General features: G+C 48.4%; 1 protein-coding gene across 23 annotated transcripts in view; it reads left to right on the forward strand.

Moving 5' to 3' along the window:
• The window catches only part of ZNF618 (zinc finger protein 618), a 172,302-nt gene that overhangs the window by 124,089 nt on the left and 22,230 nt on the right, over positions 1–25,983 (forward strand). For 8 of the 23 annotated variants that reach the window (XM_048222918.2, XM_026513814.4, XM_026513817.4 and 5 more), the window contains exons 4-10: positions 2,332–2,409; positions 2,986–3,024; positions 7,920–8,009; positions 8,937–8,972; positions 9,065–9,142; positions 15,916–15,975; positions 16,517–16,606. In XM_048222918.2, coding sequence (XP_048078875.1) covers positions 2,332–2,409; positions 2,986–3,024; positions 7,920–8,009; positions 8,937–8,972; positions 9,065–9,142; positions 15,916–15,975; positions 16,517–16,606 — 471 coding nt within the window. Of the gene's footprint in view, positions 1–2,331; positions 2,410–2,985; positions 3,025–3,509; positions 5,186–7,919; positions 8,010–8,936; positions 8,973–9,064; positions 9,143–15,915; positions 15,976–16,516; positions 16,607–25,983 lie in introns of those variants that run through there. The other 15 variants (XM_026513826.4, XM_026513818.4, XM_026513819.4 and 12 more) reach the window with 4 other exon arrangements.

A 25,983-nucleotide genomic window follows, 5' to 3' on the forward strand; every position in this document is an offset into this window, starting at 1 on the left:
TATTGCAGCCTGCAGTTATTACGCAGTTTGAGAAAGTCCTTAGATCATGGAATGTAGTGGAGAACCTGAGGCCCAGATCTGTGGCAGAGAGGGGGCAGGGCTGGGGCACAGAGACTTCATCGGGAAGTGGGTCAAATCTGAACCAAGTTTTGCCTCATCCCCGGCTGTGGTCTCTAGTCTTCTCGGGGGAGATTCTGCCTTCCCCGGGGTCCCTTCCCCTCCGTCTGCCCTTTCCTTTCGCCTCTCCTGCCTGTTCATCCCCCTGACTTTAGCCCCTCGCCGTGGCTGTGTCAGGGTCCTGCACTGTGCCCACGAGGTTCGGTATGTCACTGTCGTGACCCCGTCGCCCTGCCTTCCCCTGGCCTAGTGGGCTGTCTGCCTCCTATCACAGAGGGCAGTGATCGCTCACGGACTTGCTCATGGTTGGGGCTCTGGTGCCAGGCACATTGAAGACGCTCCACAAATCCTCAGTTGGTTGAAGGGCGATTGGCAGAAACCACTGGAGAGTGGGTAGAGGCACAGGGAGGGGTCGGGGCCGTTATGACTCGGTGACAGAGGAGAAGAACAGCCGGACACCGTGAATTTATCGCGCCCCTGTTGTGTGTCAGTCACGGGGCTAAAGACAAAGAAATACAGTCTGATCTTTGCCCTCCCCATATTTATATCTTCCTCTGTGAGACAAGGGTTACACGCACAAAACCACTGGATAACAGGCTGCTCGGTTCCACGCTGGTGTTGGGATGACAGCGTCCCTGTTACGACCCACGGTGGTACGGCGACCAGGCCACCTGTGTGGCATCCGGCTCCCAGGCTGTGTCTTGTTAATTCTAACCTCAGTCATGAGACGAAGGAGTCCTGTCCTGGTTTGCAGGTGAGGCCGCTGAGGCTCGGACCGGAAAAGGGATGTGCCTGAGGTCAGCTGGGGGCCGTGGCAGAGCTGAGTGGACGGCCCGACTCCATGCTCAGTGCTCCTCAGACTTAATCTGATACCTGAAGTTCGCACCCAGTAGATCAGGCCTCTGCCCCCAGAGGAGGCTGAAGGCGGTAGTAGCTGGTGATGTGGGCGCTCACTGAACACCTGGGCTCGTGGCAGGAGCAAGCCCGTCTTCACCTGGATGCTGTTGCATGATCCGCCTCTTTCCTGTAAGGAAACTGAGGCCCAGCCAGTAAATGGTAGCGCTGAGATCCCCTCCCAGGTCTTACTCTAAGATCAGTGGTTCCCGAACCTGGTTGCTGGTCTGCTCAGAATCCCCTGAGGGACCCTCTTGAAAGAGGCAGATTCCTAGGCCCCTAGCTCCCGCCATTCCAGTGCACTGACCCTGGCGTGGGGGCGAGGGCCTCTGCATCGGTGTGAGCTTCCTGGCCATTCTGTTAGGAAGGGCGCAGCTCAGACTCGGGTGGTAGCAGGCCTCCATGCCTGGGGCCCCTGCCAGGCTGGGTCCGACGGGCTCTGCTTGGCTTCCTGCCGTGGGCCTTTCGTGTGTGCTGTGTGTGGGTGGGCTCCGCCTTGACCTGTCTGAAATGCCTACTGGGAACTCAGCCATTTCAGTCCCAGCTCCTGGGAGAAGGCCCAGCAAGAGGGCTGGGGTCAGGCAGTTACACCATGTCGGTCTCTGCGTGTCTGAGAGAAGAAAGCTGCTCAGCAGACTGCGGGGGGCGGGGGTGTGTGATCTCCCTGTAGGGCACATCTCTAATAAGGCTGGGCATTTCTAGGGGGGCTATAGGGCCACCCTGTGAGGTAGGCGTTTGTAGCCCCATTTGACAGATGAGCAGACTGAGGCTTAATGTGTCTAAGGGAATTACCTAGGTTGCGATGCTGGTAAGTGGCAGAACAGGGACGGGGGTCTGTTCCATCTGGTTCAGAGACTATCCTCTTAACCTCTGTCCCATCCTGGCAAGGAGGAGAGGTAGAAGTTACTCGAATGCATGTTGATTTCCTTCCATGGATGCAGTTTATTCCTTATTTTGAAAGAGCACTTTTATGTTCATTTCCTTTTTCCTCTCAAGGAATAAGTATAAGAAAGAGTTGTCTTCTTCGTCTTACAGATTTGGAAACTGAGGCCCAGAGATGGGAAGTGACTTGCCCGAGGTCACTTAGAGTTGGGGCAAAAACTTGGAACTAGATCCTGGGCTCCTGACTTCCAGCTCGGGGCCATGTCTGCTGGTCCTTGCTGCCTCTCTGCTTACCGGGGCTAAGGCAGCCCACTGGATGACCCCTGCCCCCTTATCGTGGAGTTCCTGATACTTGGGGCCATCACTGTGGGTCCTGGAACCTCATAGTTGCACACATTGGGTACTGACTGACCTGTCCTTTCCTTTCCTGTTTTCCAGGATCCTATGAGTGTGGAATCTGTGGCAAGAAATACAAGTATTACAACTGTTTCCAGACCCACGTCCGGGCGCACCGAGGTCAGTGGCGTCCCTGAGGCAGAGCCGAGGGCCGCACCTCCCCATTCTCTGCCTGGCTTGTAGATGTCCCCAGGACCCCCCCACCAGAGATCCAGTCCTCTCCCTCTGTCTGCAGTGGGATAGAGACCCAGGTGGAGGGAAGAGGCCCCCTTGACTTGGGAGAGCACATAGGGCCGCTGGGGGTTTGGGAGGACATGCCACCAGGCTTCGGCCACCTGTGCCCCTGCCTGCTCCACACGGGCCTGCATCCTCCCAGGATGCATCAGTGGCTCCTGCGGGAAGGTGCTCACACGTCATCTTGTGTGCTCCTCATGGCAGCCCCGGGAGTGGGGGCGGGGCGCTGTCTCTGTTCCGAAGATGAGGCTGAGGGGGCAGGACAGATGGTTCCAGGGAGGAAGGGCAGTGGGTCCGGGCCTGAGTGACAGCAGGGGGTACAGGGAATGGCTGTGAATGGGCACAGAGCGTCCTGGGCACGCGGTGGTGGGGTCACCGTCTGTCCCCGCTCCTCGTGCACTTTGCCATCAGCTCCGCCATGGGTCCAGTCCGCTCACTTCCTTCTCGTTTTCTCTCTTGCAGACACCGAAGCCACCTCCGGGGAAGGAGCCTCCCAAGGCAGTGAGTGTCTTCCCCTTGCTCTTGGCCCTCTCAGGACTGTCCCCAGGGGCCTGTGGGAGACACTTTGCTGTGGTTCAGGCTTTGGGGCCAGAGGGTCTTCATGACATTGTAGTGGGGTACCTCAGAGCAGCCTCTCCCGAAGTGTGTTCGTGGCACACGTCCTGGGGAAGCCAGTAGGTGTTCTGACAGTAATGAGTTCTGTGGCCCAGGAACCTGGGGAGGCCTTGAGTTCTGCTAAGATGAACGTGTTTCTTTGTGGTAGACTTCTCAGGGCCCCTCACTGGCAAGCTCAGGGCTGATGTTTGGGAAATGCTACTTCCGGGGCTTATCTCATGAGCGCCCATGGGCACTCATCTCTGGGTGCGCTACCCCAGCCTGCCGCACAGGGCCTTGCCGTCTGAGGACAGTGTTCTGCTTGCCTTGCCCCCAGATCTAAACCCCCAGGCCTCAGAAGAAGCCAGATGGGTGTAGGCTGGGGTGGAACCTCTCCCCGCCCGGCGCACCTGAGCTCCAGAACCCAGCCATTCCACTCGCAGGTGTATCCCCAGCAGAACCGTGTGCACGTGTCCACCAAGAGATGGGAAGTGGATATTCGTTTTTTTCTTCTTAAGATTTTATTTATTTGAGAGCGCACGTGTGTGGGCACAACTATGGGGAAGGGGCAGAGAGAAGCAGACTCCCCAATGAGCAGGGAGCTGGGAGCTCGACGCAGGGCTCGATCTCAGGACCCCAGGATCAGGACCTGAGCTGAAGGCAGACACTCAGCTGACTGAGCCACCCAGGCACCCGGGAACTAGGATATTCTTAGCAGCACCGTTTGTAACAGCGCCAAACCAGAAACCACCCGAGTGCCTAGCGTTAGGTGAATGGACCGATCAGTCGTGGTTTGTTCACGTGAAGCATGAGAAGGAATGATGTATGGCCGCACCCAGCCATGTGGGTTACCCACAGACAGAACGTTAGCAAAAGGAGTCCAACACGAGAGCCCCTCCTCTAAGATCTGTGTCCAGGAAGTACAAAACCGGGAAAGTGATTCGTGCTGGAAGAAATCGTGGTTACCCTTGGGAAGGGGTTTCTGGGTGCTGATGACACAGGTACTTCTGGTTTATGAAAATTGAAGGAGCTGGACAGTTTTCTGCGTTGGGGTCCGCAGACTCTTTTGTAGGGACCAGGTAGTCAATATTTAAGAGTTTGCAGGCCCGATATCTCTGTCCCCACCGCTCAGCTCTGCCAGGTAGCGTCGGCACAGCCAGAGATGATAAGGAAACGAATTTGTCGCCAAAACAGAGGGTGGGCAGGCCATAGTTTGTCAGCCCCTGTTCTTGCTGCCATAAAAGGTTTTCAAAAATAATAAACATGACTCCCCCACCCCCAAGAAAAAGTCCGAAACAAAGCAGATTGAGGAGCTGTGTGGGCTAACGCAGGGCCGTAATCGCACTAGGTCCAAAAAGCATTTCTTCTGAGGCCCTTTCCCATCCACTCTCTCTTTGGATTCCCACGTCATGCGAGACGCAAGAAGGGCCGAGGCTAAGCTTCCATTTTCTAGACATTCTGAGGCTTAGGTAGGCCAGACACCCGCCTGAGGACCCTGGCCCTATAGGAGGTGGTGTAGGCCTTTCCCTCCTCCTCGAGCTCTGCCCGAGCCTGGCCCCTGACCCCTGGCTCCCTTCTCCTTCAGAAGCTTCTTTCTCTTCCGGCTCCCATGGTTTGCCTGTGGTCAGCCACACATTTAAAGATCTTCTCTATTTATCTTTCCTTCCTTGGCTATTCTGGGCTCCTGGCCTCTCCGGCAGCCCCTCAATGATCCATTGTGTTCCATCTGGCTTCCATGGTTCCCGGAGGTCCCCTGGGTATAGAGGACTCTGTCGCTGGGGGTATTTTTAGTTTTTCCATCACTTTTGCCTTCCTCCCTAGGGAGTTTTCTCCCCACGGCCACTGTGCTTTATTTTATTTTCAGTCCTGCACCCCTACACTGACCCAAGCCAGCAGTGCCTGCTCCGAGAGCCCGGCGTCCTCACACACCAGCCTCATGCCAGGAGCCTGACCATGGAGTCCTGGATCCAAAAGCGTTGTGTCGAGAATACCAAGTCCAGCCTACCCTTTTTGCAGATGAGGGCACTGAGTCCCAGAGAGAACTCCCGCAACTTGTTAAGTGATGGAGGTGGGCCTAGAAACCAGGCCTCCCACCTTCTAGTCCAGGGTCTTTCATTTAGCTGTTAGAAAAGTTGTACAGTCCGGAAAGGAGGCATATATATATACCCCCTCACACATCTCTTAGCTAAGAAAATAGAAGATTAACTCCACGTCCAGTTCTCTTGCTGCTGTTACATCGATTCCCTTTCCAAAACAGTATTGGATAACATTTACCGAGTATTTGGTGTCTGTTAGGCATTGCGCTCGCTCACTCTTTATTACAACTCTGGGAGAGGAAGGAACGGTCACTTCCATTTCGCAGATGAGAAGACCGAGGTGCAGAGATTAGGAAGTGTGTGCAACGTTAGTCACTCTGGTTGGTGGCCGAGCCGGGTTGGTCAGGCAGCCTGACTCTGAGCCCGTGTCCCCAGACCGATTCACAGTGCCATTGCTAGAGATCCTGAGCTCTCTTGGAGGCTCTGAAAATGTAGTTTCACTGACTGAAAATCATTTTGCCTTTCTTCCTTTGGGGCTAACTCTTGTCCTGATCTGCTCCTGCTTTACGTGGGCCCGGGAGTGTGGTCCCTATCGGCCCTGAGAAGGAGAAGTGGGTTGGGTTCTGCAGGGCAGGGCGATGGCGCTTCTCAGTCAGAAAGCTGGGGGTTCTCGTTTTCTTGGAGGTGGTGGGAGGGCCTGTGTGAGCAGAGTTGGGAGAAGGGCTGCCGGCAGCTGTGGACGGCGACCAGCGCTGGCCAGCAGGGCAGAGGCATTGCAGGGCCAAGGCCCCGTCTGGACCCAGACCTTGGATGGCCTTGACTTCTTCACCTGTGTTCCCTGGTATCCGAGAGAGAATGATGGTCCAGGTGGGACATGATGGGGTGGTGTGGGGAGGGGAGAGGTTATTGTCTAGGCTGGATTGAAGCTAAGCCAGGCTTGGAATTCTAGAATGGCCAGCCTGGAAGAGGGCATGGGAATCAGCTCCATACCACCCTCCTATCCCCCCAAATTAGGGGGAAAAGAAGGGAAGCTGAATTCTGAGGTGGGGTCAGCACTTGCTGGCAGTCTGTGTGAGGCAGAGCAGGACCAGGCCTCTCCTCCTCCATACTCCCTCATCTCCCCCCACCACTGCCTGGCTGGTTCAGGTGTGGGCATGGAGGTGGCAGGGCCTGGTGGGATGGTGGCATGCCGGGTCCCCAGACCCTCAGAAGTACTGTGTGTGCTGATGCTGTGTGTGCCTAGCTTGGGGACCATTTAGTCTCTATGGCCCTGGCATCTGCCAGGGGACTTTGAGAGCCTGCAGGTGCAGTGGAAGAAGTGGGGGCAGAGGCAAGGAGAAGGCTGATGTCATCTGTGCCCCTAAGTTTGGCTAAGCAGGGACCAGAAAACTTCCCGTAGAATTGCCTGGCATTGCAACCTTGGGATGGAGGGAGTCTCGTCAAATCCTGTGTTTGAGTGCTGGGGAGGAGCAGAAGGGCCAGAAGGCTGGTGCCTCTGTCCACGGTGGAAGGAGGCTTATGCAGACGGAGAAGGGTCATGTGCCCTGACTTAGCTATGCCATGGAGTTAAGCGACTATTTGAATCTTGATTATTCCTTGCCCCACTGTGCAGCCTTGAGCAAGCCATTCAGTCTCCCTGTGCGGGCCCTCGTCAGGGAGATGGGAGTGAATGGGCCATCCCTAGATCTGCCCAAGGAGTACACACGGGAGGTCCATGCTAGTGAGTAGTGAGAGCAGTGTCCTGGGTGAGTCCGGCCTCAGAATTTGGATAGCCCCAGGGATCATTCAAAATCTGGCCCTGTTTTCGTTAGCTATTGCTGTGTAACACGTTTTTCCCAAACCGAATGACTTTAAACCAACGTTGGTTATCTCCGTTTGTGTGGTCAGACCATGGGTGTGGCTTCCCAGGGTCCTTGGGCTGTGGGTGTCCTGAGGCAGGGGAGGTGTTGGCCAGGGCTGTGGCCTCCTCTCAAGGCTCAACCAGGGAGGGAGCTGCTTCCACACTCACGTGGCTGTTAGCAGGCTGGGTTCTTCCCAAGCTGTGGGACTGAGGGCCTCACTTCCCCACTGGCTGTTCACCAGAGGCTGACATAGGGTGCTCTCTCTGGGGCAGCTCACAAGAGCGAGACGGTGTGAGCGAGACTGAAAGTCACGGTCTTTTGTAACCGAATCTCAGAAATGACATCCCATCACTTTATCACATTCCCTTCATTAGAAGCCAGTCACTAGGTCCAGCTCAGGCTTAAAGCGAAGGGATCACATCGGGTGTGAACGCCAGGAGGCCAGGGTCATTGGGGAGCTGCCTACCACAGGCCCTCCTAGTGGTGGTGGGGCTTGGGACGGGTCCCTTCTGACCCTCAGTCTGCACAGGTGTTCAGTGGGTTACTGCTTCCTGCCTCAGTCACAAGGACTAACAGGAGAGGCAGAGGAAGTGCCCCTCCCGGCCGCTTGCACATGCAGCGCCCAGGAAGCAGCGGCTGCCGTGATGGTGACGCTCACGTGACCTCAGGGAGGGAGGTGGCGCCGGGCCCTTGGGAGTGGGATTGGAGGTGGGTTTGCAGGTTGCTTCAGGGCTCTCCTATCTCCTTGCGTGGAGAACCCTTAACACTCCCAGGACTGACTGTCCCTGGGTCACCAGTTGGGGCCGGTGTGGGCTGGTCCTTTGTTGGTTCCTAAGGCAGAGGAGCCCCCCCTCCCCCCGCCAAAATGCCCTAGCGCAAGTGACCGAAGTCCTGGTAACTGCATGTGTCTTTCCATCCCCCACAGATAATTTCAGGTACACGTGTGACATCTGTGGGAAGAAGTACAAGTACTATAGCTGTTTCCAGGAGCACCGGGACCTGCACGCCGTGGATGGTGAGTCAGGCCCCTCGCTCCCAGGGAGGAGTGTTGCACGAAGAGGAGCGCCCCCACCGCCAGGGCTGCTCGTCTGGCCCCTCCCCCCTCCCGGTCCATTGTCCCCTCTCCTCCGCCCCAGAGGAAGGTCAGGCAGCAGTCAGACCACGAGGGGAGTGACTGACCCTTGGGGATTCTGGAAGAGAGAAGGTCCCCGTCATACTCCATATATTCTTCTGATTAGGGTAACCCAAGTGAAATTGCCATTTTTGTAGGTCAGAATCCGTCGAATTTCAGCAATTTCATGTCGATGCATTTTACGATTTCATACTGAGTATTCACATGCTCTGATGAAATTAAACCAGTTTTTTAAAATGAATGATGGTATTTTAGTGTCTTAGGTTATAGAGTTAGAAATTAGAACAATAAATTTAGGTAATTTATTTTTAGAATCTCAATCCTAGAAATAGGGTCTTGGACCTGGAAAGGATGGAGGGGGCTCCTTCTCTAGCCCCGCACCCTGGCCCGTCACAAGCTGTGACAGCCAGGCCCTGCCACCCAGTGCCACTGGCTTGTCGTTCTTCTTATCCCCTCTTTTTCTCCCAACTGGTCTCTTCCTCTTTTTCTCCTGTCCTGGCCCCTCGAGTTGCTGCCAGGATCCAGAGACAGGCCAGGCAGATGGCATCTGCCCTCCTCCAGGTTGGGCCCTAGCCCACGGGGAGGATGAGGAATGGAGGCTCAGGCTGCATCCTGGTGGGGATGCGCCCTCCTCTGGCCCCTGGTTTTCTGGGGTGTCCACACTGGCCACGGCGGCTCTCCTGGGTCCCAGAGGCAACCTCTCCGGGACAGAGGCTGGGAGCATTGGGCAGAGGCAGCCGTGGGCAGGGACTAACAGGGCTCCTGTTTGCTTCTTTCCTTCTGCGGCTGCTGCCTCCCGCCCGGGCGCAGTGTTTAGTGTGGAAGGGGCCCCCGAGAATCGGGCAGGTAAGTCCTTGGTGACTGCCCACCTCCCTGTCCCCGGCTGGGCTCCCAAGACCTGGTTACCAGGGCTCTAAGGGCTGTGTATTCTCCCACAGACCCCTTCGACCAAGGTGTTGTGGCCACTGACGAGGTGAAGGAGGAACCCCCGGAACCATTCCAGAAAATTGGGCCAAGTATGCGGGCCTCTCTCTGGGGGTGGGCTGGGTGGGGAGTCAGCTGGGGGCTGGCTGCGGGTGGCGGGGTGAGTCTTGCCATTGGAAGGGGGTGACATCACTCATCCTGCAACACTGGTACTGGCGCCTGGCTTCCTTATACCTCACTTTGCCCACCTGTCAAATGGGCCAGTCTTAGGACTTCCACTTTTGAGGAGCAGCAGAACAGCACAGGGTCAAGGTCAGGGCAGTGAATGTAGCACATGCTTGGTGCCCTGGTAGTCTGTTAGCCGTCCTGAGCCTCGGCTCCTCACCTGTCAGTGAGGACTGCATTTCCCCGAAGGTTTGTTGGGGGATTAAATGAGATCGTGAATGTAAATCACCTATTAGCACAGTGCCTGGTACATAATAGGTGCTCGGAAAATAACTCTTGTTGTCATCATCCGCAAATGAAGGGGTTCATCGGCAAATGAAGCTGTCCAAGGGGGCCACGTGGACATTCTGTCCTTGTCCCATGAAACCCCTGAGGGTAGGAGCCACACCTGCCACCTGCCTGTTTGCAGCAGCCTTGCGTGGCGTGTGGGGAGGACACAGCCATGGGTGGGGCAGTTGTGGCCCTGCCCTTGGGTGCTTGGCACAGGAGGGGGGCAGTAGGTCAGCGCGCAGCTAGTCACAGCATAACCTCAGGGAGCCGTGCGGGCCGGGAAGGCGCCTGACCAGCCTTGGGAATCGGGGAGGCTTCTGCATTGGGGACCAGGGTGGGGAATGAGCTCTTACATCACGGGGTGAAGGTAGGAGAGCAGCTCTTGTTCTAGGGAATGGAAAGGCCGATCAGTTTCTGCGTTCGGGTCTTAGAGAGCCTTGAATGCCAGAGGAAGGCATCGAGACTTCTTTCTGAGGGAAACGAGCTGGAGAGTTTACCAAGTGGGGAAGGGACTTGATCAGATTTACATTTTAGGAAGTCAGTCCATTTTGGCTGTTTCTAGAAGAGTGGATTGGGTAGAGTCAGCCAGTGAGAGGTGTCTAGTCCAGCCCTTTAGGATTTGCAATCCTCCTCTTCTCGCTTGCTTACCACCCAGCAAGAAAAGACCTTTGTTGACTCTGCCTCATTACAGTAAGGATTTTAGGCAGCTTGCAAAAATGCGCACCCAAACATTGAATGAATGCGTGAGCAAATCTCCGGGCAGGAAAAACAGCGATGCCGGAGGTGCTTCTCACAGGGCAGAGCTTGGCCCCGGTTTCGGAAGGCGTTGACTGGGTCCTCCAGTCCGTTTCCTCCCTCCTTCCTCCTTCGTGGTAGCGGGTGATTCATTGCCTCCTTTGGACTCTTAAGCATTCAGGAGACTGGGACTGGAACAGTATCCGTGAAGCAGTTAGCACAGCGCTTGTCATGCGTTTACTGTGCGTACGTCCTAGTTGTTCTTCTCTGGAAGAAAGTAACGAAGGCCTCAACACTAAACTGCCAAAAGTTAAACTGTGGTGAAACCCACCTGTGAATGAGACCTGTTCTACGGTGGACGATCGTAGACAGATACAGGACGGGGGCAGCGGGATCTGTCACCTGCCATCTCAGAACTTACCGGCCAGCTGCCCCTGGCTAGCACGGCCTGCCCTTCCATCCTTAGCATCATCATGAGGAAAAGAGGATTGGAATCAGGCCCAGGTTTGAATGGTGGCATCACCAGTCGACTGGCTACTTACCCCCCTTCTCAGTGTCCTTTGCCTCGTCTTTAAGTTGGGAACGAGAACATCTCTCCGTTCCGAAAGGCCCGTGGAGGATGCATGCAGGAACGGACTAGCCCAGCCCCTGGCTTGTACTCAGGGTGTAACAAGTGAGTGATGTCATCAAGAAATGGCCAAGAGTGGGAGCTTTACAGCGTCCCATCTGTGAACCCCAGCTCTACACTTAATACCTGCAAGTCGTTCTACGTGCTTTATAATCTCCCTAATCCACAGTCTCCTTAACTCCGAGAATGGGCTGATGACAAGAAAACTCACCTCTCAGGATTGTCGTGGAGATTGGATGAGGTTATATTCGCAAGAGAATGAGTGTAGTCCTTAACACATGCGTGGAAGGCATTAAATCAGTAGTACCTATTGCCCAGGAAGATACGGAACTGGATGAAACTTACTCTGTCAGTAACTGAGTTGACAGACGACCAGTGCTAGGATCTGGGAGGAACTGTCACACACCAGAAGCAATTGGGAATTGCATTGAGAAAACGCAACTGGGTTTGGCTCCCTGCATGCTCCCAGCTTGACATCGTGGAACTGAGACTGCTGGCATAGTGGGAGCATCTCCTGTTACCACTCTGTAGCTGCCTTGTGAGATAAGAATGCTGCGTCTTGGGTTTCAAGCAGGCCAAGGTCACAGAACCCTACAAATGACAAGGTGTAGAGTAAGAGGAGCCGGTAGAGGCCCAGAGCCCCACGAAGGGACTTTTGCCGCAAGTAGAGCTTTGTGGGTCCAGGAAGAGGAAAACCCCAGAAGCAGTGCATGCTGGGAAGTGCACCGTCCACATCCACATCATTTGAGCAAATTGGGGGATTAGGCCCTTAGGGAGAAGGAAGCTGGAGCCATGACAGCAGAAGAATCCTTCTAGAAGGAGAAAGTTGGTCCCAGGGCTCCTGCGCGTCAGCCTGCTCTCCAGCTGCAGATCGAGAATTACTACCGTGATAGTGGTCTGCCATGATGATTTTCTGCCATGATGATTTACTGCCATGATAATGGGGGGCTCGAGAACAGTTCGCTCACGTCTACTGAAAACAGTAAGTCTGCATCTATAGTTCGCTCGATTGTTATATGTGGCTAAAGGAAGAGTAACTTGAAAAATTTTTTAAATCACCAAAAAAACCCCCAAAAACACAAAGTATGAAACTATAACTATAAAAATCCACCTAACAAGACAGACAGAATTTAGGAGACTCGGAGGAAAAGCACACCTCTGAAAATGACCTACTACAAAATCTAGAAGAAAATTCTGTTTGACAGCCGCAACTGAATATAAGAAAATATGACTTCTCTTAGTCTGCTTGGACTGTCATAACAAACTACTGGACTGGATGGCATAAACAACTTCATTTTCTCAGCGTTCTGGAGGCTGGAAGTCCAAGGTCAAGGTGCCAGCATGGTCAGGTTCTGGTGAGAACCTTCTTCCTGACTTGCAGATGGCCACCTTCTGTTTGTGCCCTCACGTGGTGGGAGACCCATGCAGGCAAGCTCCCTGGTGCCTGTTGTTACAAGGGCACTAAACCAGTCATGAGAGCCCCATCCTCATGACCTCATCTCAGCCCAGTTACCTACCACAGGCCCCATGTCCAAACACCATCACATGGGGAGGTGGGGCGCCAACAGTTGACTTTGGGGGTGGGGTGAGGTCACAGTTCAGTCCATAGCATGACCCCTGTGAGAGAGGAGCCTGAAGTTGTACGGTGACACAGCAGTGGGATAAAATGAAGAGACAGAGAAAGGAGTGAGGTGGAGGACTGCAGAGAAACAAAGTAGAATTAAAACCTACATTGTGCATAGTAAAGAGCAGAGTTGATCTGCAGAAATGGAATTAATTATGGGGAGGAGAAACCTGAACAGATCAAGAGAACAAGAGGAAAACAAGCTAAATATGGAGCCTAGGGATCCAGTTCCAGATAATTGTTACCAGTGGGACAGAAGCAACATTCCAAAGATACAATAGAAGAAAAATGTGCTACAGGCAGACCCATGTATGCTGATGTAAGGGCTCACTGTATGTCAGGGGATGACAGATGATTGGAGTGTAATCTACCTCAATATGAAGAGACCCTTAACTCAGTAGATCTTTGTGACTCTTTAAAACTATAAAGGAAAAAATACGCAGGCATCTAGGCATAAGAAAAGCCAATTAATTATTAACAGATGAATCCAAGGGGGACTTGCCTCAGACTTCTGTATAGTACTAAATGCCAAAGATAATGGAATATGTTTTGAAGGGAAACATAGATTACAGCTTAAGAATTTTATATCTAGACAGACTGTAATTTATGAGTAAAGGGAAAAGGAGGACTTGAAAATACACTATTTTTCCCATGTACTATCCATCTTCAAAAAATTCACAAAATACACTCCAGTTGTGAGGAATGACTTCATAGCATAGGAGGACTTGTGTCCAATGTTAAGACCAGATAAACTAGAAGTAAGTTTAAAATATGAATCTGATGACAAAATTGAATGCGGAAGACAAAGATCATTCTACAGTATTAAAAATGATTCATAAGAACACGAGAACGAAGGACTAGGTGAAGGATATGGGAGAGTAGGTTAAACCAGTCCTTCCCATAGTGTGGGCCCCAGACCAGCAGCAGTACCATCTCCTGAAAGCTTATCGAAATGTACATTCTTGGGGCGCCTGGGTGGCGCAGTCGTTAAGCGTCTGCCTTCGGCTCAGGGCATGATCCCAGCGTTCTGGGATCGAGCCCCACGTCAGGCTCCTCCACTAGGAGCCTGCTTCTTCCTCTCCCACTCCCCTGCTTGTGTTCCTTCTCTCGCTGGCTGTCTCTGTCAAATAAATAAATTAAGAAAAAAAAAAAAAAAGAAATGTACATTCTTAGGCTCTGATTCCACGGAATCAGAATCTCTGGGGCGGAGCCCAGCAATCTGTGTAGTAACTGCCTTTCTGGATGATTCTTAAACCTGCTAAAGTTTGAGAAGCACGGAGTGAAGCTACTTTTGTCAGTGGTAATAGACTTGAAAATGTCATTTTCTGTTAACTGTAACAGACAGATGTGTCTCACATGCTATGGAAGCAAACAAAAGAGAATATTGGAAAATAATGGAATATCAGAGAACAATGCAAAGGCAGAGAAGAGATTTCATGCATCAAAACAACTGAAAACGAAGGAAACAAACCAGAAAGGGTGGAATATGAAAATAAAACCCACAAAACAAGTAAAACCAAGTCAATTATAGCAATAAAAGCAAATGGCATAATCTCTTTCATTAGAAGACAGAGGCTCTCAAGTTAATTAGAAATAATGGTTTATTAGACACACACCTCGTTAATTCTTCGTCTTTTCCTCTTTCTCAGGGAGCTCCCTCTTGCTTCCTTAACTAAATTGAATTCCCTGCTGCTATTTTCATAGCTCGCTAAGTGTCTCCTTTAAGAACACCCATTGTGGTTGCAGTTTTTTTAAGTTTGTGTGATTATTGGAGTTTTCCGTCCCCTTTTCCAGACCGTAAGCTCTGTGAAGGCAGGAACCATGATTGCTTTTGCCCAGCATTTACTGAAGTATCTTTTTTAGTGAATTTTCCCAAGAAGATTTAGGGAAGTGTTTTTAGGCACATGCAAGCAAGGAGAAAGGAGGCTCTTACGGATGATCAAGAATTAATTACTAATGTCAGGCCACCTAACACAACAGTGTCATGAAATAGCTGAGCAGGTGATCCTTCCACTCTCCCGGGCGTCAGATTGTTCTAGGGGGCCTGTTAAGACACAGGTTCCTGGATCCTGGTCCTAGAACTTTGCTTTCAGTGTGTCTTGGATAAGTCTTGAGAACTTGCATTTCTAACCGATTGTCAGGTGACGCTCACGCTGCTGGTCCAGGGACCACAGCTTTGAGAAGCACTGTGTTAGAAAATACTGTCGTGTTCTGAAGGCTACGGTTAACAGTGACGATTTTGATCTCATGAGCCTTGTTTATATGCATCAGACCACATTGCATCGAAATAAACAAAATAAATTTGGAAGTACGACGCAATGGAAGGTAGACAAACAGGATCATACAGGGTTTGAATAGTATGATTAATACAGTTGATCTAACAACCTGGAAGCCTATGAACAGCAAACAATGGATCTTTTCCAGTGTTCGTGAATCAGTTATAAAAGTTACAGAAAGGTTTTAGGTCTATATTGAGAGAAAAATCATACACAGGATTAAAAAAACTGAGAAAAAAAATAACTTGCAACATATAGAACAAAATTGTTGATGTCCTTCATCTATGGAGTTCTTGCAATGAAAAAAAGGTAAATAAATATACCTATGTTTCCATAGGCTGTGAACACAGACGGGAAAGTCACAAAAGAAAAACTATAGTTATTTAAATATGAAAAATAGTCCATTTCCTTAGAACTCAAATGGAAAATGAAAGCAGCATTGCAGTGTAGTTCCCCCTATAAGGCACACCTTTCTGATTGGGATGAAAATTGGCCCAACCTTTTGATATGTAGTTGGTGCTGTGGTTATCAAAAGCCTTAAAAATGTATACCCTTAATTTATCCTGAGGAAATAACGAGCAGTGATTATGCACAATAATCTTTATTTTGCAGCGATATGAAAAATAATGAGCAAATGGGCAAATATTTCTACAGGGATGTGGATCACAGCATTTTTCTTTTTTTTTTTTTGTAAGAGAAAAATTTTGAAACAATCCAAACGTCCCCTGGTAGGAGACAGGCTCCGCAGATTTCTAAGTCCGGTGGGAACCGTGCAGCCAATAAATGCAGTAGGGGATCGATGTTTATTGATCGAGCAAGATGTCCACAAAGTATTGTCGATTGAATACACCAGGTTACAAAGAGGATATGGATGAGGGCTGGCTAATTCAAGGCCCATCGGAGCCAGACAGATGATGTCAGGGAGAGAAGCCCGCTCCAGATGAGATGGGAGTGAGGGGTGGGGCCCGGGGCGGATGGCAAGGTTGCACACTCCACCCCAAGGGGGTAGCTGCTACTCTTTTGTTTGGGGGTGACAGATGATTGAAATTTCTCTTACTCTTTAAATTTTGTATTTGTATTTATCAGTATTTTATAATTTTCCCCCAGTGAACAATATTACATCAGAAATTTTTAAGAAGAAAGAAGTTAGGCAGTGCCAAAAGAGAGGTAAAGATAAAGTCTGGTGGGACCTGAGAGGAAGACGTGACCCCCTCCTGCTGGGGGGAGTGGGGTGCTTGGGGGCGGGAAAGGTCCTGGAGATGAGGGGACCCAAGTGTGGCCATTGCAGAGGTTAGGGCTCACGAAGGGGCTGAGCCTGAGCTTGGCACTGGGGGGTCAGTCAACTCGGGTCCACACATTTCCCGAGCACCAGGTCCTGGGGGTGGAGTGTTGGAGAAACAGTGTGTGCCAGGTACTGTTCTAAGCACTTGACATATAAATTTAATCCTCGCAGCAATCCTAGAAGGTGGTCCTATTATTACCCCCGTTTACAGATAGGAAGACTGAGGCACAGAGAGGTTAAGAGATTTGCCCAAGGTCACACAGCTGGACATGGAGGAGCTGGGATTTGAACCCAGGCGGCCTGACTCCAGTGGGTTCCTGATTGTAGTTGGTCCCAGGATGAGGGGGAGTTGGAGGGGAGGGAGCATGCTGCTGCTTCTCGACAGGAGTCAGGCACCCATTCGCACACTTTCCTCTTCTTGGACAGAAACTGGCAATTACACCTGTGAATTCTGCGGAAAGCAGTACAAGTACTACACACCCTACCAGGAGCACGTGGCCTTACACGCCCCCATCAGTGAGTACCTTCTCTGGTTGGGGGCTGGAGGAGTTGGGGAAGGGGTGAGCCAGCCCTAGGGAGGGGAGGGTGAACGCAAAGGGGAGCTTGGCCCGGGCATGCGTCTGACCTGGGGCACCTTACTGCAGTAGCTGGAAGAGCTGGGAAAGCCCCATCCTTCAGCCAGGAAAGCCTGATTTGCCCTCCGTAGACTCCGGGTGGGCATCGCTATTCACGTCCTTCGGTGGTCCTGTCCTCACCTCTAAGCACCCCCGAATCACGTGGTTCCTCAGAGCCAGTGCCACGTGATGCAGCTAAGTCCTGGCCCACTAGACGAGACAGCTGCCTCTTTGCCCTCGGTGGTGGAAGGGGGAGAAAGCTAGAAGGGGTACTAATCCAAGACTCGGAAGCCCTAGGTTTTAATCAGCTGGCTCACAGGGTTGCATGACCTTGGGCAGGCCCCATCCTGTCTCTGTTCCTCAATCTCTTCCTTCTTCCTTGGCCTGGAAGAAAAGAGCTCGAAGGGCCCGTCCTGTGGGACATCCCAGCCTTCCATTCTCCTCTTACTACTGAGTTCCCAGCTTCCCTCCTGGGTGCCAGAGGGGGCTCCATCCTTTGATCCCCAGCTATGTGGACAAGGAGGGTATGAGAGATTTAGGCTAGATCCAACAGAGGATTGGTTTGCCGAGGCTGAAACATTCCCTCCAGCGGCCTTCGGATCTGGAGCCTTGTATGCCGCTGGATTCTGTGTGGGGTTAGGGGCTGGACCTGACCGCTTCACGTGGTACCCACGGCTCGGGCTTGAGGACCCTGGGTCTGATGAGAGTATTTGGAAGAACTTAACACTGACTGCAGAAGTCCTTACAGATGGAGTCGTATAATAATACTCTTGTGTCTGGCTGCTTTCACGTAGCAAAGCGTTTTTGACTCCTACACGTTGTTGTATGTAACAGTTCATTCTTTTTGACTGCTGAGCAATATTCCGTGTTAGGAAACTACCTCAGTTGGTTTAGCCATTTGCTTGTTTGTTTGGGTTGTTTCCCGTTTTAGGCTCTTAGGAATGAAGCTGCTATGAAAGTGTTCGTGGGAGGCTTTTTGAGGGCATATGCGTTTATTTTTCTTGGATAAATACCAGGGAGTATTTAAATTAAAATTGCTAGGTCATAGGGGAGAGTATGTTTAACTTTGTAAGAACTTAGAAACCATTTTCCAGAATGGCTGTAGCAGCCATCTGGGGGAGTTCCACTTGCTCCACATTCTTGCCGCCATTTGGAGGTGATGGGCTATTTAATTCTAGCTATTCCCGGGAGCACGTAGTGGTCACTGTGGTGTTAATTTGTATTTTCTTGATGACTCATGACGTTGAGCACTTTTTCATCTGCATATCGGCCATTTGTATATTTTACTCTGGAGATTGTCTAACGTCTTTTGCCCATTTTGTGGTTGCGGTGTTTATATTATTAAGTTGTGAGAGCTCTTTATATATATTCTGGATCTCCAGGTCTTATATGCATATACCGTGAATATTTTCTCGCCATCTTCAGCGTGCCCTTTGATTTTCATACAGTATCTTTTGGTAAATGTTTTGTTTTTATTTTGATAGAGTTTAATTTACCCATTTTTCCCCCTATGGTTAGTGCTTTCTGGGTCCTACCCAGAATATCTTGGCTACCTCAAGACTGTGAAGATAGTCTCCTTAATTATCTTTTAGAAGCCTTATAATTTTAGCCTTTGGATTTAGGTCTGTGATCTTTTCAAGTTAATTTCGTGGATGGTGAGAGGTAGGAGTTGAGATTCATTTTATCCCATGTGGAGATCTGTCTCTTTGTTCCATCATTTGTTAAAAGAGTTGTCCTTTCCCCATTGCATTGCAACCTTTTCTGAAAATCAGTTGCATGTGTAAGTATATATGAGTTTATTTCTGTTCTGTCAATCTATTTGTCTATGTTTATGCCAGTATGGTCTCGTTTACTGGAGTTTTATAGTAAATCTTAAATTCAGGTACTCTTGGTTTTTCAGCTTTGCTCTTTTAAAAGAATATTTGTTGGGGCACCTGGGTGGCTCAGTCATTAGGCATCTGCCTTTGGCTCAGGTCATGATCCCAGTGTCCTGGGATTGAGCCCCGCATTGGGCTCCCTGCTCGGCGGGGAGCCTGCTTCTCCCTCTCCAGCTCCCCCATGTTTGTGTCCCCCTCTCTCTCTCTTTCTGTCAAATAAATAAATAAATAAATCTTAAAAAAAAAAAAAAGGAATATTTGTCAATTTTAGGAACTTTGCTCTTCCATATAAATATTAGGGAAATTTCTGATTTCCAGTTTCCACAAAAAATCCAACTGGGATTCTGTTTAGGTTTACCCTGAATCTATTTAGAGAGAACAGATATAATAATACTGGGTATTCCAGTCCATGAATATGGTATATATCTCCAAGTAATCAGGTCTTTTTCTCTCAGCAATAGTTTATACTTTTTAGAGTAGAGGTCTTGCACATATTTCATGAAATTATCTCTTAAGTATTTTATGGTTTTTGCTACTGTGTGATTTTTAGTTTTCCAGTTATTTGTTGGTATTACATAAAACACTGTTTTTGTTTATTGATAATTGTGTCCTGAAATTTTGCTAAGTTCACTTACTAGTCCTAATAGCTTTTTTTGGTCAATTTCTTAGGATTTTCCTTGTATATACTGGTGTCATTCACTAATAAAGATAGTTCTACTTCTTTCTTTCCAGTCTGTATTATTATTTTTTCCATCTTGCTATACTGGTTAGGACATTCCAGTACAATGTTGAATAGTAGAATTGAGTATTTCTGCCTTTATCCTAATCATAGGGTTCAGTTTTTCACCGTGAAGAGTGATCATTTTCATCATTAAGTATTACATTAGCTGAAGTAGGTTTTTATAAATACCCTTTATCAGTTGAGGAGGTTACCTTTTATTCCTAGTTTACTGAAAGTTTCTGTCATATATCACTGTTTTATGTTTTTTTCCTCCACCTGTTGGAGGATTCTGTGATTCTTTTATTCTGGTAATATGGTATATTACATGGATTGATTTGTTGTTGTCATTGTTCTTTTTTTTTTTTTTTTTTAAGATTTTATTTATTTATTAGCCTTGCAGGCAGAGGGAGAAGCAGGCTCCCTGCCAAGCAAAGAGCCTGATATGGGGCTCCATCCCAGGACCCTGGGATCATGACCTGAGCGAAAGGCAGATGCTTAACCAACTAAGCCCCTTAGGCACCCTTGTCACTGTTCTTAAATAAATCACCATGCCTATACTTTATTAAAACACATTAAAACGATCAGGGAGTCCCAACTATGAAATGAACTGAAGAAATTTACAATGTTAGGATGTGTCCTCTTTGCCTGGGGAGTGACTTTCTTCTTTGAAACTTCTTTTTCTTGGAAAGGCATCTAAATTACTCTAAGACCTAGGGTAGTTTGTAGTTATTTGCTTTCAAGAACATACTTTCTGATCACTTCTATCTAAAATACCCCAGGATTTTACCTGGTTCTTAATATCACTCCCAAAACTAACTTCTCAAGGCTAGGGAACTGCAATCCTAGAATTAGCCATGCCCCATGAATATCAGTGGTCTGTTGATGGTGGTCATAATCAAGAAAATAAATATTTCTGGTGAGGTATTTTAAAACAGTATTGAGGCATACTGTCATACAATAAAGTGCCTGTATTTAAAGTGTACAGTTTAATAAGTTTTGACCTATGTATGCACTCATGAAATTATGCACATCCATCACTCTGAAGTTTTTTGTGTTCATTTATAATCCTTACTTACACTTCCCCATCCCCAGGCAGACACTGTCTGCTTTCTGTTATTATAGATTAGTTTACGTTTTCTAGAATATTGGATATATAGCATCTTATGGTATGTACCCTTTTTGTTTGTGTTTGTGGGGGTCTGGCTTCTTTTATTCACCTTGATGGTTTTAAGATCCATCCATGGTTGCAGGTATCAGTAGTTCATTCCCTTTAATTGATAAGTAGTAGTATTCCATTGCATAGATACACATACCACAGTTTGCTTTATTCACTTGTGGACGGACATTTGGGTGGTTTCTGGTTTGGAGCTAATACAAATAAAGCTGCTCTGAACGTTTGTGTACAAGTCCTGGTATGGGCAGCTGCTTTCATTAATCTTGAGTAAACACCCAGGAGTGGAATAGTTGGATCATATGATAGGTGTACATTTAACTTGTTAAGAAACAGCTACACTTTTTCAGAGTGGTTATGCCATTTTGCATTCCAGCTAGTAGTGTACTTTTCTCGTTTATAATGTAAGTTGAGTATCAGGGTAAAACTGGCCTCTTAGAATGAGTTGGGAAGAGTATTCCCTGAGTGTAGTGTCAATTAGGTGAAGTTGGTTAAGAATAATGTTAAAATCTCTCTACCTTTTCAGGCTTTAAAAAAAAATGTGCTTGTTCTATCAAGTACTGAGAGACAGGTATTACAATCGACAACTGTAATTCTGGATATGTTGTTTCTCCCTTTAGTTCTGTCAGTTTTTGATTTGTGTACATGGAACTTGGTTTTAGGTGCACACACTTAGGATCATGATGTCTTGATGACCCTTTTAAAATTGTTAAGTACCTTTATTTATCTCTTTAGTTCTTAATTTCCTTATTTAACAGGTAATAGCTGTTGTCCTGAAGTCGGCTTTATCTGATATTAATAGAGCTACTACACCTTTATTAGGATTTGTATTTACATGGTATATTTCTTTTGATCTTTTTCATATGATCTTTCTCTGTCTGTTTGAAGTGTGTGCATATAGTTGGTTCTCACCCTTTTCTCTAGTCTGGTAATCCCTGTCTTTTAAATGAAATGTTTAATCCATTTACATTTAATAATAATATTTATTGAAACTGTTGAATTTTTGTATTTCATATTTTTTTTGTATTTTGTGCATTTTGTCTTGTTCTATTTGTCCCATCTCATCTTGTTGTTCATTATTTTTTCCTTTCTTGCCTTCTTTAATATTAATTGAAAACTTAAAAAAAATTCCTTCATTAGCTTTCTAGCTATACCTCTTTTTTTTAGTGGTTATTTTCTGGTTTATAATATACATCTTTAATGTATTGCAATCTACCATGAATTTAATTCGTAACATCACACATAATCTAGCAACCTTGTAACAGTGCACTTCCATTTACTACTCTCTGTCCTTTGTGCTGTTCTTAATACGTCTATGCGTCCATGAGTTATAAACCCAACAGTTATTCTTTTTGCTTTAACCACTCATTTATTTGTTAACTAAGAAATGAGAAAATGCCTTTTTATTTTCTAATATATTTACCACTTCCTGTACTTTTCCTTCTTTGCATGAATCTGAATTCCATCTATTACCATTTTCCCTTATTCCTCGAAGAGTTTCCTTTAACACTTACATTACAGGTCTGTTGGTGAAATATTTGTTTAACTGAAGATGTTTTTATTTCGCCTGTTCTTTTGATGGATGTTTTCTCTGGATATGAAATTCTAGGTTGGGAAGTTTTTCTTTCAGCACTTTATTTTATTTATTTTTTTTTTTAAAGATTTTATTTATTTATTTGACAGAGATAGAGACAGCCAGCGAGAGAGGGAACACAAGCAGGGGGAGTGGGAGAGGAAGAAGCAGGCTCATAGCGGAGGAGCCTGATGTGGGGCTCGATCCCAGAACACCGGGATCACGCCCTGAGCTGAAGGCAGGCGCTTAACCGCTGTGCCACCCAGGCGCCCCTCTTTCAGCACTTTAAAATGACATTCTTTTGTCTTCTGGTTTATGTTGTTTCTGGTGAGAGGTCAGAGATCATTCTGATTGTTCTATATTTAATGTGTCTTTTTTGTTTGGGTGATTTTAAATATATCTCTGTGTTACTGGTTTTTTTAGCAGTTTGATTATGGTGCATAGTTTTCTTTGTGTTTATCCTGGTTGGGGTTCATTGAGTTTCTTGGTTCAGTGGATTTATATTTTTCATCAGATTTGGAAAATTCCAGCCAGTATTTCTGCAAATATTCTTATTGCCCAATAAGGGCAATATTTTTCTGCTGTTGAGACTTTATTTGCATATGTGCTAAACCATTTGGTGGTGAAGTTCCCTTTAGTTTATCAGCCCTGTTTTCCCTTTGAGCTTCAATTTGGGTAGTTTCTAGTACCTTGTCTTCAAGTTTGCTGTTCTTTTCTCCTTTAGTATACAATCTGTTTTATTAGAAAAATCCATCAAGTGAAATTTTCATTTTAGCTATCCTATTTTTCATCTCTAATTTCCGTTTAGTTTCTTTTTATAGCATTTCTTTTTTCATTGTGTTCATATTATCCTTTAAATCTTTGAGCATATTCATCAAAGCTGTTTTAAGGTCGTCAGATTCCATTGTCCATGTCATTTCTGTATGTCTCTGTTGATTGTTATTTTTCTCTTATTAGTCATGTTTTCCTGCTTCGCCTCAAGTAATTTTTTCTTCTGTGCTGCACATTGCGATGTTTCTCTGAGCATCTGGATTTTGTTATCTTCCTTTGAAAAGTGTTGGATTTTGTTATGGCGGGCAGTTACTTTACTTACAGATCAGCTTCATGCTTCAAAGGTTTGTTTTTAAACTGTTACGGTGGGTCTCCAGCAGTTCTCATTCTAGGGTTAGAGTAAGCCTTCTAAGGCCTGGCCTTTCTGGGTCCCAAAATAAACGCTTGAGGTGTTCAACAAGGTCTGTCTTCTCTGACAGATGGGAACTCCGACATCTCCTAATCTTGTGAGACTTCTGAATCCTTGCTCGGCTCACAGCCCCCGGCAGCGGTTACCTGCTAGACTTTTCAGAGGCTCCTTCTGTACAAATCAGTTTGGCATCCAGCCAAAGACTTTAAGGGGGTCCCTCTGCACATTTCTATAGTTCCTTTTTTCCCCCCCCCTTTAAAATTCCCTCCTCTTCATTATTCTATCCTGCTAATTCCAGCCACCTCAGAAGCCCTGAACTCTGACCATTGTCTTCTCCAATCAGCCAACCTGCAGTGCTTCTTTGCCTCACCCCCGTGCTGTGGGCCAGAAGGTCTCCAGGCAGAAACTGGAGTGATCTCACATAAGGTCTTCCCTTGTGAATCACAGCCTTGCATTGCCTGCTGTTCAAAGTCTGAAAACTGTTGTTCTGTGTATTTTGTCCAGCTTTATAGTTGAATCTGGAGAGGGGCTTAGTCCTACCCCGGGGACTCCATGATGGCCAGAAGAGTAAATTCTCCAATTCTCTTCCTAAGATGAAAATCCACAAGGAGGCATTCCCGAATGAGACTCCTTGCGCTGCAGCTCCCGCGCATTCCCGCCTCCAGCCTTGGAGCACGCTCTTTCCATTTGCCTCGAATGCATCTTCACCCTCCTCTGCCTCGTGAAGGTTTCAGGGAGACCCCCTAGCCTTTCAATGCTCTCAGCTGTGTGGTTACTTTCCCCGAATCCTTATATTCTCTGAATTTTTTTTTTTTTGCTCCAGTTGAATTTCAGCTTTACAGGAAGGAGAGCCCTCATGCTCTCTTATTTTTAAATATCTCTTAGATGTAAACATCTCGTGTATTTTCTTTATAAGGGCAGTCAGTCTGTCTGAAGCTCACTCTTCTTTTCCTGGTGGGAACTCGGGTAGGAATTCCAGCCTGATAACATTCCATGTGAGAAGGTCCACAGATGGAGCAGACCGTTGTGTGAAAGGAGTTAGGGGTCTGGCACGTGCATCCTGCTCCGTCCCTACCTGCTCTGTGACCCTGGAGTGGTGTCTGTACCTCTCTGAGCTCTGCGTGCCCGTCTGCCTTAGATACACCTGCGGGGCTGATGAGAGGGTAACACGTGAGACAGTTTCTCGTGTCTCCTCTCGGGCATCCTGTCTTTGACACGCTCTGCTTAAGTGGTTGAGTTTTGCTTTTCTGGCCATTCATGCATTGCTTCTCTGATTCCGCCACTCCTGTGGAGCACTTCTGCGTGTCGGGGAAGGTGCTAGGTCCTGAGTGCGTGGTTGGGCCTAACTGGCACGGTCTGCCCTCACAGAGCGTTCAGGCTCATGGGGGAAGAGACCCCAATCAAAAGATCACAGCGTGTGTCATTGTGGGTGGTGATCAGTTCTTGGAAGAGACGAGGAGAGGGGACCAAAAGATACCTGACCAGGGGAGGTCCAGGGAGGGGTACCAGACCAAGTGATGCTTAAGTGGAGGTGTGTTGGACCAGCACGAGTTACCCAGGCAAAAACTGGAGAGAAGATCATTCCAGCAGAAGAAATAATATGTGTAAAGGCCACAAGGCTTGGAAGAGAGAGGGTGCTAGAGAATGGGAGAGGCAAGAAGCGAGCTGGTCCCAGGCCAGGTGCCTGAAGATTTCTTGTATCGTGCTTCGTGGGTGTCCCTGAGCTGCCTGCCACAGGGAGGGAGGGGCTCTCCCACAAATGCCAGGATTTTGACATCAGGAATTGTAGACCCTGGAAAGAAATGATCTGGAGGGTCTTCTAGAAACCATCCTTCAGGGCCGAGTCTGGGGCTTAAGAACAAAAGCCACGTGCTCAGTATTGCTCAGAAATTCTCTGCCCCTTGTGCCCGGGTTCCTGGGATGTGTGGGGTGATGCCAGAGGGGACCACATGGCCTTATGCAGAGGCCCCCTCAGGTCACTGGCAAGCTTGAGCTCCTGTCTTTTCCTGACACGGACTTGCCGTGTGGCCCTAAACTGGCTAAATGTTCTGGGCCTCGGTTTCCTTACCGTCAAAAGTCAGTAGTAGCTGCTTACATGTGAAGAACTGTGGACCATTCAAGGTACTCCTGGGATTTTCCTGGGTTCCCACAGAATCCCTGTGAGGCTGGTCACACAGAGGTGGGATGCCTGCTTTTCTTGGTGGACAAAAGGGGCGGGGGTGAGGGACCTAAGGTCAAGAGAGGGGAAGTAAAGAGGCCATGACCACAGAGACTGAAGGGGAGGGACCTGGCATCTGGAGGCGGGCTCATCTTGCTCCGCACCTGGTCCCCAAACTGTGCTTCAGGGAGGTAGTGGGGGACTCGGACACATGCCATGGAGTTCGATGTGGAGGTTGTTCTGTGGCTAAAAGTATTTAGAAATTGTGAGACAAGCCGCCCTTTTGATTGGTCTCCAGGGACCTCCAGGGTCCTTGGCTCCAAAATAGAAATAGATAGGGAGGGAACATGTGGAAGTGTCCTTCCCCATTCAGACCTCTCTAGTTTCTGATTAAGAAAGCCAGAATCCAGAGAATGAGAGTTGAGACAGTGAGGGACACTTGTAACCTCTGCGGACAGTGGCCTTGGGGACTCCTCCTGGGGCTGGTGGGGCGGGTCAGGGCTTGCTTAAGGGGGCTGTGACCAGAGTGTCCCCCAGCTCCTGGCATCTGGCCACCACTGTGAATGGAGGAAGGGGTACCCCCCAAGAGGACAGGGCAG

Source organism: Ursus arctos, unplaced genomic scaffold (assembly GCF_023065955.2).
Source record: "Ursus arctos isolate Adak ecotype North America unplaced genomic scaffold, UrsArc2.0 scaffold_18, whole genome shotgun sequence".
Classification (NCBI taxonomy): Eukaryota; Metazoa; Chordata; class Mammalia; order Carnivora; family Ursidae; genus Ursus; species Ursus arctos.